Source organism: Phyllostomus hastatus, unplaced genomic scaffold (genome assembly GCF_019186645.2).
Source record: "Phyllostomus hastatus isolate PE091 unplaced genomic scaffold, TTU_PhHast_1.1 phas_scaffold_93, whole genome shotgun sequence".
NCBI lineage: Eukaryota > Metazoa > Chordata > Mammalia > Chiroptera > Phyllostomidae > Phyllostomus > Phyllostomus hastatus.
Genome location: NW_025334042.1, coordinates 21,544,556 through 21,563,178, shown reverse-complemented (window position 1 = coordinate 21,563,178; position 18,623 = coordinate 21,544,556). Strand labels below are relative to the sequence as shown.

The following is an 18,623-nucleotide window of genomic DNA, read 5'->3' as shown; positions in this document are numbered from 1 at the left end:
AAAGATTTTAGATGTAACTATCTTTATTACATGTGTTTTTAATCACTTCTCCACATGCATTACAGAATGCCTATGACATCCATTCCCATTAATAATGTTGTTCTCAATGAAGCAAGTGGGTAACATTCTTATAACCATCTCTTATACTATTCAAAAATAGTTAATATTATTATACTTCATATTTTCTCTTCCATATAATGTTATAATCTTCTTGACCTAGCTAGCCTTGTAATGGAATCTTCAACCTATCAATATTTTGTTTGTTACACATTAGTGATTTGATTATAACATTGAATATTAAAGAAGAGCTTTCTAAAGAAAAAATTGATCTTTGATGGGATTAAAGTTATAATTGTATACATTGAGTGTTGTTTCAAAATGTTGATCTATGTGTTTCAATTTTTAGATGATTTTTACTAAAGCAGGTTAGAGCATATTACCTAGGTCTTCAAAATATCCAATAAATCCAAACAAACTAATTGACCTACAAAAATTGAGAAAGTTGTCTAAGAACTTCCCTCTAAAAGTACCAAGCCTATATAATATCATAGGTGAAATCTGCCAAACCTTAAAAGAACAGCTAATTTTGCTATTAAACTCCCAACCAGAGAAAAAGATAGATTTTCACATTTTTTAATGAAAGAAGCTTAAAATTATGCCAAAAATTGACAAAGCACCAAAAGAAGTAAACCGTCAATCAAACTTACTAATTAATATCAGTACAAAAATAAATAAAATACTAGCAAACAAATTCCCTAATACATTCACAGAAGGATGACAAATAGGATTTATTCCAGGAATACAATGATGATTTAATATAACTAATTATATTAATAGATCTGAGGAAAAAATAATATTTTCCTTAAAAAACATGAAAATGACATGCTGAAATTATATTTAACAAAATGTGATTTAACAAATTTAACAATTTAACATCCATTTTTTATTTTTATTTAACCCTCACCTGAGGACATGCTTATTTATTTTAGAGAGAGGGGTAGGGAGGAACAGAAACATCAATCAGTTGCCTCTCACATGCACCCTGACTGGGGCCTGAACCTACACCTAGGCACGTGTCCTGACCCACCACAACCTTTTGGTTTACAGTACAATGCTCCAATCAACTGAGCTACACTGGCCAGGGCCAATTCTTGATTTTTAAAAACTATAATGAAATGGGAGCAAATGGGTATTTTAATATGATAAAATGTATTTAAATCCAAAAGCCAGTATTTTTCTTACAAATACTAGAAAGATATTCACTGTCACCACTATCTTTTTAACCAATTTATTCTTATTTTTTAACAAGTAGCAATGAAAGAAGGACTTATATTTTGGCCACCTGAGTTACACAAGAGTGGAGAAAATAAAAAAGAAATTGACAAAGGTTAAGGACATTTTGCACCTTTTTCAGAAAGGAGAATATCAATGTAAATGATCCTTTAAAAACATTTGAATATGAACTTTTCTTAGAAAAGAATTCATAGGGCCATGGAAAGGCACTCACAGCTGTTACTCAGGGCAGTCAAATGAATGAAGATGGTCTTGTAGCCATATCACCAATATTTTTGAACAGAATCCTGGAGGCACTAACCAATTCAAGAGAGAAATTACATGTTTAAAAATTTGAAACTCTGCCCTGGCTGGCATAGCTCAGTGGATTGAGCGCGGGCTGTGAACCAAAGTGTCGCAGGTTCGATTCCCAGTCAGGGCACATGCCCGGGTTGCAGGCCACGGCCCCCAGCAACCGCACACTGATGGTCTCTCTCTCTCTCTCTCTCTCTGTCTCTCTCTCTCTCTCTCCCCTCCTCCCTCCCTTCTTTCCCTCTCTAAAAAATAAAAATAAAAATAAAATCTTTAAAAAAAAATTGAAACTCTGTCGCTTCTCAGCCTTTTGGCTAATATCAAGTGTAAAAATTGGAAACTCTAAATGTAAAAAATTATTATTGGTAGGTAATATGATTACAAACCTGGAGAACTTAAGAATATTAATTGAAAAACTTTCACATGCTTGAATACAGTAAGATGGCTGCATACCAAATTGATAGAGAGAAATGGTCTGATGGTAGTGGATCATCAGAACTCAACTAAAGCTAATGTCATTATACAAATAATTTCCATTTACAATAGTAACAACAATAAAAACTACCAGGATATACACTTATGGAAGAATATACCAGAGCTATTTGAAAACTTTAAGATGCTCCTGAAGGACACACACACACATACCCTGGACAAAAAGAAAGTTAAACCATAGTCTTGGATAGGAAGACTGTGGTAGTGAAAATAAGCTAGATTTTCCTTTTTTAACAAATAACCCCCAAATCTTAGCAGCTAAAAATAAAATGTACTTTCTGTTCATACTACAAATCCATCAGGGTTCACCAAGGAGAGCTTCATTGTACACCCTCAGGAACACAGGCTAACAGAACAGCCATCACCTTAAACATTGTAGGTTATCATGCTAGAGGCAACGGGAACTTTGGAGAGTCTCAAACAGACAATGACAAGCTCAGCACAGAAATGACACACATCAGTTCTGCTCACATCTTATTGATGAGTACTGGCAAACACTATTAATGACTGCAACAAAGACGCAGCATCACAAAAAACTAATAACCAGCAGTGAAAGTACTAAAATAGACCAAGAAAGAATTTTTAAAATCAAAATGTTTTACAAAGCAAAACCCACCAAAAGCAGAATTAAAACACAAACAAGTAGGGGAAATTTGGCAGTTTATATCACAGACATGGGACTAATTTTCCAAATATTTAAGCAGAGTCCCCAAATCAATTTTAGAAAGCAAGTTGACAACCCACGTGAAATATGGGCAAAATATTTTAATAGTGTCTTCCCAGAAAAGAAAATACAGATGGCTATTAAGTCTAGGAAAAGATGTTTAACCACACCCATAATAAAAATAATGACAATTGAATCAGCGAAATACCGTATTTTATTCTATTCTGTTGGCACTGAACAAAAAAATTTGACAATGGTTCATGTTAGTCTTGATGTGAGGAAATGCTGTTTTATAACATTGACCAATATGTAAATTGTTACAACCTCTTTGGAAAGCAATTTGCTGAAGATCTATCACAATTATAAAACACCCTTTGATCCAGAAATTCTACTTCTAGGAATATACATACATATATATGAGTGTGCACAAGATTGTTCATAGAAGTATATTTTTATAATGCAAAATACTGAAAACATAAATATCAATCAGAGGTTAAGTAGATTCTGGTAAATCCAGACTTTGAATACTATGTGGTTATAAAATGAATGAGTAGACTCTTATGTACTAGAACCTGTTACCTAATACTCAATATCTAAGTTAAGTTATGAAAAAAAATCAAATGTTATAACTTTAAAATATGTAAAAAGGGGGATAAAAGAGCATATGTACTTTTCTACATATGCAAAAAATGTTTCTGAATGCACATACATTAGTAGCCCTGGGGTAGAGGCCTGAAGGCTATAGATAGGACTATTAGGGAGACTTTTTCACCCCATCATTTGCATTTTTAAAATATTGTACCAGGTGAATGTAATACTGTTTTTTTTAATTTAAATATAACAAAGGGAAAAAAGATATAAGACAACTGGAGAATGACCAGGAACATGTTATTTAAAATTCTCAAGTGGATAAAAGTGTTAAATTGTAAAAACAGATTGCAAAAACTAGGAATATTCCGTTTAGAAAGAGAAAACTAAAGACAGGTATAGAGTAAAACATTTTCCAACAAAGCTAAGATTATTTAAGCTTTGAAATTAAAATTTCTGATTATATCTTGGATAAGTATTTCTTTTGCTCCTTGTTGTTTCAATCCTTAGTTATCAAGTGGATTCTGTCCTCAAAAATGTAAATTTTGTGAGAACAAGGAACTTTGTTTCATTTCACTGCTATATGCCTAGCACCTAGAACAATGCTTAGTACACAGTAAGTGTTACCATAAATATCTGTTGAATAAATAACATAGTTGTTTCTATAATTAATAACCTCTTCTATTATAGATTTTAGTTTGGCTTCTTGTGATTTAAACTTTAAAAATTTCTCCAAAATAATAGGTTGGCAACTTCAAAACACAAATGCTAAGGATGTACTTTCCCTGACCTATTTGTGATAATTTCAACTTCAATTTATATATTACTTTTTAAAAGATTTTATTTATTTATATTTTTTAGAGGGAGGGGAAGGGAAGGAGAAAGAGAGGGAGAGAAACATCAATGTGTGGTTGCCTCTTACGTGCCCCAAACTGGGGACCTGGCCTGCAACCCAGGCATGTACCCTGACTAGAAATCGAACCAGTGACCTTTCAGTGTACAGGACGACTCTTTAACCCAATAGCCACATTGGTCAGGGCTAATATTTGCAATTTTTAAAAATCAGGATGACTACCTGTTTCTTCCAGGTCACTCCAGCAGTGAGGTTGCCACAGCAATGCCTTATACATTACCTGCCATCTCCCATTTTAAAAATCATGTCTTCTGGTGAGCCCAAGCTGATATAAAAAATTGAGAATAACTGGAAGCATCTCTAAACTTTTGAAGTTGGTATTTTGGAGATCAGTCATGATCTACAAAATTTATCTTAGCATCTCTGCTAGAGATATGTATAAATGAAATTGTTATATACTACTTATTTTCTAAAAAAAAAAATCTCCTTTTGCTAACTTAATTAGGCTTCCATCCCATAGACCTTCCATAAGAGAATATTTAGAACATCTGATCTGACAAATATGTATGTACTTACAGGGAATTGAGGGAGGATATTTGAAATCAGGTAAACCAGAAATCTGAAAATATAATAGTTATATCTACCTTGCATGCTGGATCAGCCTATAGGCAATGTACTTGTGGAATAGGTATCCCAGCCGAACGGTGTCTGTATGAAATGTCTCAATTATGAGATTCCTAGCGGTTGTGTGTAGCTCTGAAGGAAGTCCAGAAGTTTTTGTAGCCTGATCTAAGAGTATTAGGTTCTTCCTTTGAGCCTCCACATCAACAAAATACCTCTGCTCTTTGAGCTCTTGGGGAGAGGAAGGAGGTACCATCATCTTGGGTTTCTTGGTGCCTGAAACTGAAGTCATTATGCAGGGCTTGCTTATAGGGGGGAATCGGGATTTCCAGTCCCATTCAGAATGCAAAATCTGTGATGTTTTGGGTAGTTGAGTAGGAAGAGAAGGAAGTGATGTTATAGGCTTCCTGAGAGTTGCAAGGTATCCATCATCAATGGAAGGGGTTTGTGATCCTGGTGTCCTGTAATTGGTGAGATAGGACTGAAATGTCATAAACTGTTCCATAGCAAAAGGATCATGGAATCTCTGGATTTCTTCACAAGTGTCAGAGACCTCTGATATTTGGAACTTCTTAGTGGTGAGAGGGGCTTGAGGTGCTTTGGAACTTGGAGCACTGGGATGGACGAATGCTGATTTGGACTTTAAAGAAGAAATAATTGCCAATCTTTCCTGACTTTTCTTAGCGACAGAAGAGGACAAATCTTTCTGGGGCATTCCAGGGGTTGAGGGAGCCCATAGTGCTGGACGATGCCTAGGGGTGGGAGAGATCCATAGTGGGGAGGCTTGTCTAGGAAAGGTCCACGGTGCCAGATGCTGTCCAAGGGTGGAAGGGGCTTGTAGATAGGAAGACTGCTCATAGGTGGCAGGGAGCTGAAATGTCTGGTGCTGCTCAGAGAGGGTTAAGGGTTCAGATTCCATGAGATCCTCAGGGATAGAGGAGGCCCCAGGTACCAAGGACTTCCCAGGAGCAAGAGGAGCCCAAAGACTGGGAATCTGTGAGGAGGTGGGTGGAACTCCAGATATAAAGGGCTGTCCAGGGGCAAGAGGTGACTGGGGAGTCAGAGACTCCTTAGTTCTGAGGAACTTCCTAGAGCTAAGAAGGGAATCCAGTGTAAGGGGCTGTTCTGGAGTTGGAGGGGCCCCGGATACTGGGAGCTTCCCAGGGGTGGGACCGCCCTCTGGTGCTAAGAACTGCACAGAGGCGGACTGACCCTTACAAACCAGTGCCTGTCCAGAGGAAGGAAAAGTCTGTGGTGCCAGGAGCCTCTTAGGGTCAGAAGCAATCCCTTTTGCTAGGGATTTCTCAGGGACTTGGGTAAAAGGAGACCTTGATATCTGCAAAGGAGTAGAAGAGACCTCAAATATAGAGGACTTCTCAGCAATAGATGATGCCAGAGACTGCCTAGGTTTTGATGGAATGGAGTGCCTAGAGGGGAGAGACATCTTTGATTCTTGAAATGGTTTAAGAGTGGAAGGAGCCATTATGGGGAATTGCTTAGGAATGTGGGGGGCACTTGGTTTGATGGATTTATCAGTAACAGGAAAGGTCCCCACTTTCAGGGTATGTCCTAAAGGAGGAGCAGCCCAATGTTGTGAAAGCTGCTCATTAGTGAGAGGAGCTCTTGATTTTAGGTCCTGCTTAGACATATGAGTAATATCCATAAGCTGGGCCTGTCCTGGGGTGTAGGGAGCCCCCAAAAGTTGGACTTGCTTAGGGGTAAGGGGATATCTTAAAATGTGGGCTTTATCTGAGGTGAGAGGGGGCCCCAAAGACCTCTTCTGTTTAGGGGTAAGAGTGACAGCTGATACCCAGCCATTTTGTGGAATAATGGGAGCTCCCAATTCCTGGGCCTGATTCAGAGTGAAAGGAGTGCCGAATGACTGAGCCAGTTCATGGGAAGGAGTGACCCCCAGTGTTTGGTTCTGCTTAAGAGAAAGAGTTTTTGATACTTTCTGAACCATTTCTGGAGTAACAGAGACCCCTGATATCCAGGCCTGTTCTGCAGTAAGAGAGGTCTCTAATGTCTGAGCCTGGTCCGGGGTGACCATGACCCCAAATGCCTGGGCCTTTTCAGGAGTGACAGTGACCCCAAGTGCCTGGGCCTGTTTAGGAGTGACAGTGACCCCAAGTGCCTGTGCCTGTTCAGGGGTGAGAGTGAGCCCAAGTGCCTGGGCCTGCTGAGGGGTAACAATGACTCCAAGTGCGTGGGCTTGTTCAGGAGTGACAGTGACCCCAAGTTCCTGGGCCTGCTGAGGGGTAACAGTGACCCTGAGTGCCTGGGCCTGTTTGGGAGTGACAGTGACCCCAAGTGCCTGGGCCTGCTGAGGGGTGAGAGTGACCCCAAGTTCCTGGGCCTGTTCGGGAGTGACAGTGACCCCAAGTTCCTGGGCCTGCTGAGGGGTGACAGTGACCCTGAGTGCCTGGGCCTGTTTGGGAGTGACAGTGACCCCAAGTGCCTGGGCCTGCTGAGGGGTAACAATGACTCCAAGTGCCTGGGCTTGTTCAGGAGTGACAGTGACCCCAAGTTCCTGGGCCTGCTGAGGGGTGACAGTGACCCCAAGTGCCTGGGCCTGTTCAGGGGTGACAGTGACCCCAAGTGACAGGGCCTGTTCAGGAGTGACAGTGACTCCAAGTTCCTGGGCCTGTTCAGGGGTGACAGTGACCCTAAGTGCCTGTGCCTGTTCAGGGGTGACAGTGACCCCAAGTGCCTGGGCCTGTTCAGGGGTGACAGTGACCCTAAGTGCCTGTGCCTGTTCAGGGGTGACAGTTACCCCAAGGGCCTGTGCCAGCTGAGGGGTGAGAGTGACCCCAAGTGCCTGGGCCTGTTCAGGGGTGACAGTGACCCCAAGTGCCTGGGCCTGCTGAGGGGTGAGAGTGACCCCCGAGTGCCTGGGCCTGCTCAGGAGTGACAGTGACCCCAAGTGCCTGGGCCTGTTCAGAGGGTGACAGTGACCCCAAGTGCCTGGGCCTGCTGAGGGGTGACACTGACCCCAAGTGCCTGGGCCTGCTGAGGGGTGACAGTGACCCCAAGTGCCTGGGCCTGTTCAGAGGTGAGAGTGACCCCAAGTTCCTGGGCCTGCTGCGGAGTGAGAGTGACCCCGAGTACCTGGGCCTGCTCAGGGGTGACAGTGACCCCCAAGTGCCTGGGCCTGTTCAGGGAGTGACAGTGACCCCCAAGTGCCTGGGCCTGTTCAGGGAGTGACAGTGACCCCAAGTGCCTGGGCCTGTTCAGGGGGTGACAGTGACCCCAAGTGCCCGCGCCTGTTCAGGGGTGAGAGTGACCCCAAGTGCCTGGGCCTGCTGAGGGGTGACAGTGACCCCGAGTGCCTGGGCCTGTTCAGGAGTGACAGTGACCCCAAGTGCCTGCGCCTGTTCAGGGGTGAGAGTGAGCCCAAGTGCCTGGGCCTGCTGAGGGGTGACAGTGACCCCAAGTGCCTGGGCCTGTTCGGGAGTGACAGTGACCCCAAGTTCCTGGGCCTGCTGCGGAGTGAGAGTGACCCCGAGTGCCTGGGCCTGTTCAGGGGTGACAGTGACCCCAAGTGCCTGGGCCTGTTCAGGAGTGACAGTGACCCCAAGTGCCTGGGCCTGTTCAGGAGTGACAGTGACCCCAAGTGCCTGGGCCTGTTCAGGGGTGAGCAGTGACCCCAAGTGCCTGGGCCTGCTGAGGGGTGACAGTGACCCCGAGTTCCTGGGCCTTTTCAGGAGTGACAGTGACCCCAAGTGCCTGTGCCTGCTGAGGGGTGAGAGTGACCCCAAGTGCCTGGGCCTGCTGAGGGGTGACAGTGACCCCAAGTGCCTGGGCCTGCTGAGGGGTGACAGTGATCCCAAGTGCCTGGGCCTGTTCGGGAGTGACAGTGACCCCAAGTTCCTGGGCCTGCTGAGGGGTGACAGTGATCCCAAGTGCCTGGGCCTGTTCAGGGGTGAGAGTGACCCCAAGTGCCTGGGCCTGTTCAGGGGTGAGAGTGACTCTTAGTGCCTGGGACTTCTGAGGGGTGACAGTGACCCCGAGTGCCTGGGCCTGTTCAGGAGTGACAGTGACCCCAAGTTCCTGGGCCTGCTGAGGGGTGAGAGTGAGCCCAAGTGCCTGGGCCTGTTCGGGAGTGACAGTGACCCCCAGTTTCTGGGCCTGCTGAGGGGTGACAGTGACCCCGAGTGCCTGGGCCTGTTCAGGAGTGACAGTGACCCCAAGTGCCTGCGCCTGTTCAGGGGTGAGAGTGACCCCAAGTGCCTGGGCCTGCTGAGGGGTGAGAGTGACCCCGAGTGCCTGGGCCTGTTCAGGAGTGACAGTGACCCCAAGTGACTGGGCCTGTTCAGGGGTGACAGTGACCCCAAGTGCCTGGGCCTGCTGAGGGGTGACAGTGACCCCGAGTGCCTGGGCCTGTTCAGGAGTGACAGTGACCCCAAGTGCCTGTGCCTGTTCAGAGGTGACAGTGACCCCAAGTTCCTGGGCCTGCTGAGGAGTGAGAGTGACCCCGAGTGCCTGGGCCTGTTCAGGGGTGACAGTGACCCCAAGTGACTGGGCCTGCTGAGGAGTGAGAGTGACCCCGAGTTCCTGGGCCTTTTCAGGAGTGACAGTGACCCCAAGTGCTTGTGCCTGCTGAGGGATGAGAGTGAGCCCAAGTGCCTGGGCCTGTTCGGGAGTGACAGTGACCCCAAGTTCCTGGGCCTGCTGAGGGGTGACAGTGATCCCAAGTGCCTGGGCCTGTTCGGGAGTGACAGTGACCCCAAGTTCCTGGGCCTGCTGAGGGGTGACAGTGATCCCAAGTGCCTGGGCCTGTTCGGGAGTGACAGTGACCCCAAGTTCCTGGCCCTGCTGAGGGGTGAGAGTGACCCCAAGGGCCTGGGCCTGTTCAGGGGTGTGAGTGAGCCCAAGTACCTGGGCCTGCTGAGGGGTGACAATAACTCCAAGTGGGTGGGCTTGTTCAGGAGTGGCAGTGACCCCAAGTGCCTGGGCCTGCTGAGGGGTGAGAGTGACCTCAAAAGCCTGGGCCTGCTGCCCACTGAGACTGAGCCTCTGGGTCTGGACCTGCTTGGGGGTGAATGTGATTTCCTGGGTCTGGGCCCACTGAGGGATATGAATGACCTCATGTGCGTGGCCCTGTTCTTGGGTAATAGGGACCCCCCAAATCTGTGCCTGTTCTGCCGTTAGTGGCATGTGCTTTGCCTGGGCTTGTTGTAATGTGAGAGATGACTTTAGTGACTGGTTTTCCTCGGGGGTAATAGGGGTCCTCAATGCCTGGTCTTGTTGCTGCATAAGAAAGGCCTCTGGTACTTGTGTCTTCTGAAGTTTGAAAGGAATTTTCAATTTGGGGATTTGTTCAAAAGTGAGAGGAGTCCTCAATGCCTGTGCCTGCTCAGGTGGATAAGCTACTCCTAAACCCTGAGACATCTTTGGAGTAGGGGTACTCCCCAAAGCCTGAATCTGCTGAGAGGGGTGAGTGATTCCCAGTGCTGGGGCCTCCTCATGAATGACAGCAATGGACTTTGTGGGAGACTTTCCAGAAATAGGAAAGGGCTCAGGTGAGGAAGACTGTGTGGAGGTGGGAAGAATGATTGGCATGGAGTGCTCTTCAGCAAGAGTCTCTGGTGTCTTAAGATTTACATGCGACTCTTTTCTTTTCTGTAACTGATATGCCTTTTTCCACATGTTCTTCCATCTGGGAGCCAATGTCACTGAAGTGTGGCCTAATACCTTTCCAAGTTCTTCAATGTTTTCCTCCTTAATCTTCATCCGCTCCTTTACTTTTTTCTGCCACTGACTTTCATGTTCCTCTACCTTTCTCATTGATTTCTGCTTCTCTTCATCCTCCTCCCAACTACTTTCTTGCTTCAGATGTTTGACTTCTTTCTGAATCTGCCCCATCTGCTGTCCCTTGTTCTTCTCCAAGAGTATTCCTTGCCCTTTGATTTTTTGCCTCCATGCTTCCAGCTGCTGCTTTTGCTTCTGCTCCTCTTTCTCCTCTTCCATTTGCTTTTGCTTCTCATCTTGCTCAATCTGCTTTTGCATCCTCTGTCTTTGCCATTCCTTCCATGCTTCCTCCAGCTCCTGCTCTTGCTTTCCCTCCTTCATCTGGAGCCATGCCTTTTCCTTATCCAAATTCTTCCTTGTCATCTCATAGCTTGTCTTCCAGAGATTCCTTTCTTCTGGCAACTGGTGTTTAAGATCCATATCAAAACTTTTTCCTTGAACTTCTTGCAGATATTCCTCCTGTCTTTGTTTTTCCTTCTCAGGCCCTGTCCCTGCTATTGAGGCTATAGGAACACCTCTTTCACTTCCTATTTCTGTCAAGATCGCTTGTATCACACTGTGAGTGACTGGGTCCATGCTCACAGATGACAATAAGGAGCTCATTTCAGACATTGTACTAGTTGGCTTCTGAGAATGCAATCCTGGCATAAGTAAGACTGCCTTTTTTCGTTTAATAGGTTTCTTTCCAACGTGTCCTGCATTTTTTATGTCTTTATATTTTCTTAAGACTTTTGTCACAGTTTCAGCCACATTTTGGAAATATTCCTCCATTTTTGCCTTTATGATTTCTAATTTCTCCACCTCTGCTTTTTTTAGCATTAACTCTTCTTCTGGCACAGTTTTTTTATTCAAAGGCTTTCCTGTGTTATCAATTTTCTCTTTTAAGAAAGCCATTATGGCTTTATGAAAGTCTTCTAGATTACTCTGTTCAATTTTGCCATCTGAACTTCCTAGAACTTGAGTAGATTCTGAAGTCTCTTTAGTTACCCTAGGTTGTGACTTAACAAGTTCATGAGACTTGAGCTTCTTGGTGAAAACTGACATGTCCTTCTCTGCAGTTTTTCCTTCTTTGCTTATAGTAGTTTCTGGAGAGATGTGATGTTTTTTTCCTTTCCTTTTTACTTTCTCAAAGGGACGACCAAGTTGGATTGAACTGTATGGCTGTGCTTGGCTACTCATATCACTTTTGCTTTCTTTGTCCGTTGACTCTGTGGCAGGCTTCTCTTGAATCTCTGAAGAAATTTGGCTTTTCTCAAGTATATGTTCAAGTTTCATATTCCTGAGTCGGTGCCATACATTAGGTACACTTTTGCCATCTTGGCTCTTTGTGTCAGTAGAAGGGAAATCAGCAGGAACACGCTGAATTTTTGATTCAGTGAATGACTTTGATTTGGCTTCAGAAAGGAATTTTATTTCTTTACTCTTCTTTTCCAGTGCTGGTAGCTCAAAGTGGTGATCAACTTTGGTCTCTGAGACTATCTCTTTACCTTTTTCATCACTCAGAGTAGATCCAGAGGTCTCCTGCACATACGGGCTTTTTGCGCTCGCTGTTTTCTGTGATTGATACTGATCAGTCCCACCTTTCTCATAGACATCACCTTTCTTCAGTGATCTCTTACCTTTAGTGATATCTTCAGAAGGTGTTTTCTCTACTTTCTCAGGTAGAAGGGATTGCTGTTCAGTTAAATCTGGAGTCATTTCATCTTGGGCTGTATATAAAATACCTGAGTCCCACTTGATCCCTGAGGCTTTGGTACCCTTGCTTTGGGCCTCCTCCATACTATTTTCAAACTCTTTGGCTAAAATACTATCTATACTCTCTTCTTTATCAGCCTTGCTACTGGTCATGGATGATTGTGGAGAAAGCTCAGGTGATACTTTCAAGTTTGATGTGAGTGACCCTGTTGACACTTTGGATTGAATAAGTCGTTCACATTTTTCTTCTGCATCTTGAAGTTTCTGCTGAAGCATTTCATTTTCTTTACTGAGCTCTTGTATTATCTTCAGGGAGACCTCTTTTTCTCCTCCACTTATCTCATTCATATACATATTGGCATTTTGGAAGTTAACTTTTAATTCATCCTTTAGTGAACTCAATGCTATAGAAAGGTTTTTTATCGTCGATGATATATATTTAATAGCACTGTTTTCCAATTTATTGAACATTGCAGTTTTTACAAGTTCCTGTAGCATACCTTGGATTTCTGAAACCTTTGTATTTGTTGCGAATTCATCACTAATCATCTGATCTGATCTTAAAGCATGGGCTGTTGCAGGTCGCTTTATAACTCTTTCTTTCCAAGATTTCCATAGAGTACCTCTGGTCGCTAGAAGAAAAAAAAACATGAAACACAAAATGATGAGATTGCATTTCTTTTTCTGTGTTGTGTTCTATCTATGTTTAAGCCTAAAGAAGTTAGTGTAAATTAACAGATACCTAAAGGAATCAAGTTTGTTTTGTAAATTAACAGATAGCTAAAGGAAGCAAATTATTATTATTTGATGATAATTACTCATCAAATACAACATATCAACAGAGATAGAAATTAGAAAAGCCAAGTGGAATAAATGGAGCTGAATAGTATAATAACTAAAATAAAAAATTAGTAAGTGTTGCAGGTTCGATTCCCAGTCAGGGTACATGCCTGGGTTGCAGGCCATGACCCCCAGCAACCACACATTGATGTTTCTCTCTCTCTCTCTCTCTCTCTCTCTCTCTCTCTCTCTCTCTCTCCCCTCCAAAAAAAATTAGCCATAAGTGTTCAACAGTAGATTTGAACTAACAGAAGAAAATAACCAGCAAACTTGATATTAGATTAGTAGAAATTGTCTAATCTGAAGAACAGGGAGAAGAAAGAATAAAGAAAAATAAACAAAGCCTCGGACACTTGTGGGACACATTAAGCATACCAATGTACAAATAATAAGGCCCAGAAAAAGAGAGAGGGACATTAAAAGTAATTGAAGAAATGGCTAAATCATCCCAAATTTGGTAAAAAAACAAAAACAAAACATTAATTTACACATTCAAGAAATTCAGCAAATTCTAACTATTACAAATACAAAATAATCCATACCTAGACAAATTATTGTCACACCACTGAAAGCCAGACAAGGAGAGAATCTTTAAAGAAAAAAGAGAAAAATTACTTACCACAATCTAAAGAGACTCATCAGGTACAGGGGAAACCACAGCTCACTCTTTATCAGAAACAATGGAGGCCAGAAGGCAGTGGGCTGATATATTCAAAGTGCTGAAAGAATTATACTTTGAATATATATACAAGAATTCTATATCCAGCAAATCTATTCAAAAAGTGAAGGTAAGGCATCCATTCCCTGAAATAACATTCTTCCCAAAGTCACATGCATTAACAACTATTATAACTCTCTTCATTGTGTTTTTAAACACTTCTCTAAATGCATTATGGAATGTCTATAATATCCATTCCCTGAAATAATACTCTTTTCAAAGTAGCATGTATCTACAACTCATAAAAAAAGATTAAAAATGAGATATACAGAGGGCAAGTATGCATATGAAAAGATGCTCAATATCATGTTATTAGAGAATTGCAAATTACAATGAGATACTGTTATACACCTATTAAAATAGCTGCAATCCAAAAACTGATAATACCAGATGTTGACAAGGATAGGGAGCAAAAGGAACTCTTGCTTATTACTGGTGGGAAATAAAAAATGGTACAGCTACTTGGGAAGACAGTTTGGAATTTTTTTTACAAAGTTACTTAACATAGTAATGTAGTCTTACAGGGTGCAGCAATCATTCTCCTAGGTATTTACCCAATTAACTTGAAAATTTATGTCCATATACAAAAAAAACTTGCACGAATATATTTATAACAACTTTATTCTTAAACATGAAAATCTAGAAGCAACCAAGATGTCCTTCAATAGGTGGATAAACAAACTGTGGTACATCTATACATTGGAACATTATTCATCAATAAAAAGGAATATGTCATTAAGCCACAAAAAGATATGGAAGAACCTTAAATGTGTATTGCTAAGTAATAGAAACCAGTCTGAAAAAGCTCCGTACTACATAGTTCCAATTATATGACATTCTTGAGAAACATTAAAGAACAGCGGTTGCCAAGGGCTTGGAGAGAGAAGGGAAAGATGAATAGGTGAAAACAGGTTTTTAGGATAGAGGAACTATTCTGTATGATACTGTAATGATGGATGCATGACCATATACATTTATCAAACCCCATAGAACTCTACAGCATAAACAGTGAAACAATGTATCCAAATTTTTAAAAATAACTGTTTAGGAGGTTAGGGAATCTCAGGAAATAATACAGACTATGATAAGAGAATCTAATTGTATTAGAAATGTATAACACAACCTTACTGAAAGGGTTGGAGGGAAAGGTGGTGTCCTAAATAACTGGAAATGAATGGAGCCTGTATGTCTGAAGGCAGAAAGAACTGCACATAGGTACTGTACTCTAGTTGATAAGTTGTTTCCCTTGGGGGTATGAGTTAATAATCTGATACTGCTATACCTATATACTGGAATTCAACAATTAAGTAAATGGATGACGTGGTAGGAGCAGGTTTCTCATTGTTAGGGGACTTACAGGTAAGCAAAGGTAGGGAGCTACAATGATCTAGATGATTATGGATTAGAGTTAGAGACATCAATAAGAACTCATGTTTAGCTTAATGTAGTTATAGGAGACTATATAAGTAAATATTCATAGATATGTGTATGAGGTCTGTCTGCAAAAGTCCAACTATTGTTAATATAATGAGAACAGTTTGCACGCCATCAATGTAACCTGGCTGCCAGGGAGAGTGGATTGAAATGCACATGAGTGAACAATGGTGACTTCACTGTACTAGTCAGCGGAGGTGGTAGATACTGTGGAGTGAGCATGTGTATCCTGTGGTGGTCACATTCAAAATAAGCAAGTAGAGCAACAAATCTGCACCAAATTTTGCTTTAAACTTGAACATTCCTCCACTGAAACTATTTGGATGATTCAAGAAGGCCACAGCTATGGGCAATTGGTGATTGGCAGCTTTATCACAACAATGAGCCCACTCATGCATCACATCTCCTGCAGAGCCTTTTGGCAAAACATCAAATCACCTAAGTGATTCAGCCCCTCTACAGCCCAGATTTGGTGCGCTGTGACTTCAGGCTTTTCCCAAAACTAAAATCACCTTTAGGTGAAAAGGAAGAGATTTCAGGCAATCAGTGAGATTCAGAAAAATACAATGGGGCAGCTGATGGTGACTGGGAGAACTGTGTGAGGTCCCAAGGAACCTATTTTGAAGAGGACTTAGGTGTCATTGTCCTATGTACAATATTTTTATATCTTACATCTTTTTCAATAAATGTCTCTATTTTTCACATTACATGGTTGGATACCTTTAGACAGACCTCGTATATTCATGCTTTGTACACACATTTTTGTTTTTGTTTTGCTGTCAGATGAGAGGGCCAAACCAAATGACACCCCAGTAGCAATGAGCACATCTAGCAGCCAAAGCTTGGTTTTTAGTAATACTATTCTCTAATAAAAGGAAACAGAGCTTTTAGAAAAATAGGAAATTCTAAGATTGAGATAGGAAATATTCAACATGAACCTGAATTATCTTGTAGTGACAGAAAAATACTAAAAGACAATAAAAGAAAAAAAATTATATTCATGGGAGTATGTCAAAGGGGCATAGGAACCAAATGAAAGATTGGTTCCTGATAGCCAAAGCTGGAATAACTTGAACAAGAAATCAAGTAGTATTGAATTATACCCCAAAATATAAATATCTGTGAGGTCATTTTGATAGAAATTAAAAATTTTTTTAAATTAGTAAATAGGTACCAGAGACAAATTCTTGTGCATAAGAACTTCAAATAATAAATGTAAATATTCCACCCTAAAGGAGTGGGCTGCACACATAAACTTCCTTTTAAAGAGTATAGTATGGAAAATGAGGAAAAAGAGTAACTTTACAGTGGAGAAACCTGAAAAGCACTACTTTAGCCAGGTGATCAATGTCAACATTAAGTCACAAGTCATTTGATAATATGTACCCTTGAAATAATATGGTGACAATGGTACTTTACCTCTGTGATTTTTCTCACCCACACTCATACCCCAGGATAAACATGGAAAAAAATCACACAATTCCAATAGAGAGGCATCTAACAATATACCTGACCAGTACTCCTGAAAACTGTCAGGCCCAGGCCAGTGTGGGTGAGTTGGTTGGAGCATCATCCAGTAAAACAAGTGGTCATGGGTTCAATTCCTGATCAGGGCACATGCTTAGGTTGCAGGTTTGGTCCCCATTAGGGGTGCATATGAAAGACAACTGATTGATGTTTTTCTGTTTTGTATTGAGTTTCTCCCTCTCTCTCTCCCTCCCTTCCCCTCTCTCTGAAATCAATAAGCATGTCCTCAAGTGAGGATTTGAAAAGAAAACTGTAAGGGACATAAAACACAAGGAAAAATCTGGAGTCTTAAGATGGCGGCTTTGTTGGAGGGAGCGTAATCCCCTTCCTCTATGCAGGGGAGAGAAACTCTCCGATCGGTGGAGGAACAGAGCAAGGGGCATAGGTTATCGCAACATTTATGAAAACAGGACATCAAAAATTATAGCAGACATTGAAAAACCAGACAGTAAGGATACTGCTTCAGGACAATAGGGACCCAGGGATCAGTGTGGGGACCAGGGAGGTTGCAGCCCCCAGGCCCGGTGCTCCCTGGTCTGCTTCAGGGCACCGGGAGAGCGGAGAGCGGAGTCACCGCTCCCTCCCCGGACAACAGGGATTGGGTAACACCACGGGAGGTCTTGTTGCTTGAAGGCACAGAGAGGGGAGTTGGACTGAGAGACAGTCCTGTAGGGGCTGCAGGCACCTATGCATAGCCCTGGGAGGGGTGAGTGCCCCCAGTCTGTGGGACCAGGGGTGGCTTGGACGTGCGTCCGCGCCCCCAGCCCGGTGAGAGTGTGGTTCTGTGGAAGACCCAGACCTTGCAGCCCTGAACAAGGAAAGGGCACAGGCGTTTTCAGGTTTCTGGGGCCTGTGGTGGTGAACTCGGGGGAGCACACGTCCCTTCGGGATTTCTGACTCTTGTGCTGTGAACCCTGAAGGGTTGTGGCATTTGGGGGGTTCCTGGAGCCCGCAACAGGGAAATTAGTGGAAGTGTGCACCCCTTCAAGATCCCTGGAGCTTGCACCATGAATCCAGAAAAGATGTGGGTGCTTCCCAAGAACATAGAGCCCACTGCGGTGAAATATGGGGGAAGGGCGTATCTCCTTGCAATCCCCAAAGCTTGTACCATGAACCCAGAAAAGACACAGGAGCTCTGCGGGGCCCCGGAGCCCTGGAGAAGGTGGCAGTGAGCTCCAGAGAGCATGCTTGGGAGCGCCTATACCCACATCCAGTGTCCTGCAGGGGGACATTGGAGCGGCTCTGGGGAGAGTGCGCTGCTGGCCCTGGGGACAGTGCCCAGGAGACTGTCTGAGTTCTGACTGGGAAGAGTGAAAAGCATTCCAAACGCCCCTCAGCCTGCTGAGGCCAGCAAGACCAGAAAAACTGGTTTGGCCAGTTAGAAACCAACAAGAGGGGTTTTTTTGTTTGTTTGTTTGGTTGGCTTTTTTTGGCTGTTGTTGTTTGTTTGATTTTATCTTCTTTTTTAAGTGACCTTTTATTTTTTAATTCTTCTTATTTTTATATCTCTCAATTCCTTATGTTTCTCTTCCTTTCATCCTAGTATTATTCCTTCCAATCCAAATTTATCTCTCCTGCATTCCATCTTCTGCTTTTTTTTTCCTTTTTTTTTGAGCCTGCAAGTTACTGCCAACTTGTATTATCTTTTTCATACTTTTCTGACATTTTTTATTTTAATAGTATTTTGGTATTCTTTTTCTTTCTGTATAATCTTCTTTGGTTGGCTGGTCATACTGTCATTTGATAGGTTCCCCCTGTAATCTCAGTCACAGTGTGTTAGTAATTTACTGTCCTTCATTTGTGTTCCATTAGTATACCTCTCAAGGTTCTACACTCCTTATTCTTGTTATCTAGAC

At 42.8% G+C, this 18,623-nt stretch overlaps 1 protein-coding gene across 1 annotated transcript in view; it reads right to left on the bottom strand.

Annotated features, from left to right (window-relative positions):
* The window catches only part of FAM186A (family with sequence similarity 186 member A), a 108,453-nt gene that overhangs the window by 53,424 nt on the left and 36,406 nt on the right, over nt 1-18,623 (bottom strand). Inside the window, exons 4-9 of the mRNA XM_045829388.1 lie at nt 8,535-12,880; nt 8,066-8,353; nt 6,784-7,158; nt 6,501-6,579; nt 5,934-6,272; nt 4,826-5,843 (exon numbers count right to left, since the gene is read on the bottom strand). Of these exons, the coding sequence (XP_045685344.1) occupies nt 4,826-5,843; nt 5,934-6,272; nt 6,501-6,579; nt 6,784-7,158; nt 8,066-8,353; nt 8,535-12,880 (6,445 nt within the window). The remainder of the gene's footprint in view (nt 1-4,825; nt 5,844-5,933; nt 6,273-6,500; nt 6,580-6,783; nt 7,159-8,065; nt 8,354-8,534; nt 12,881-18,623) is intronic.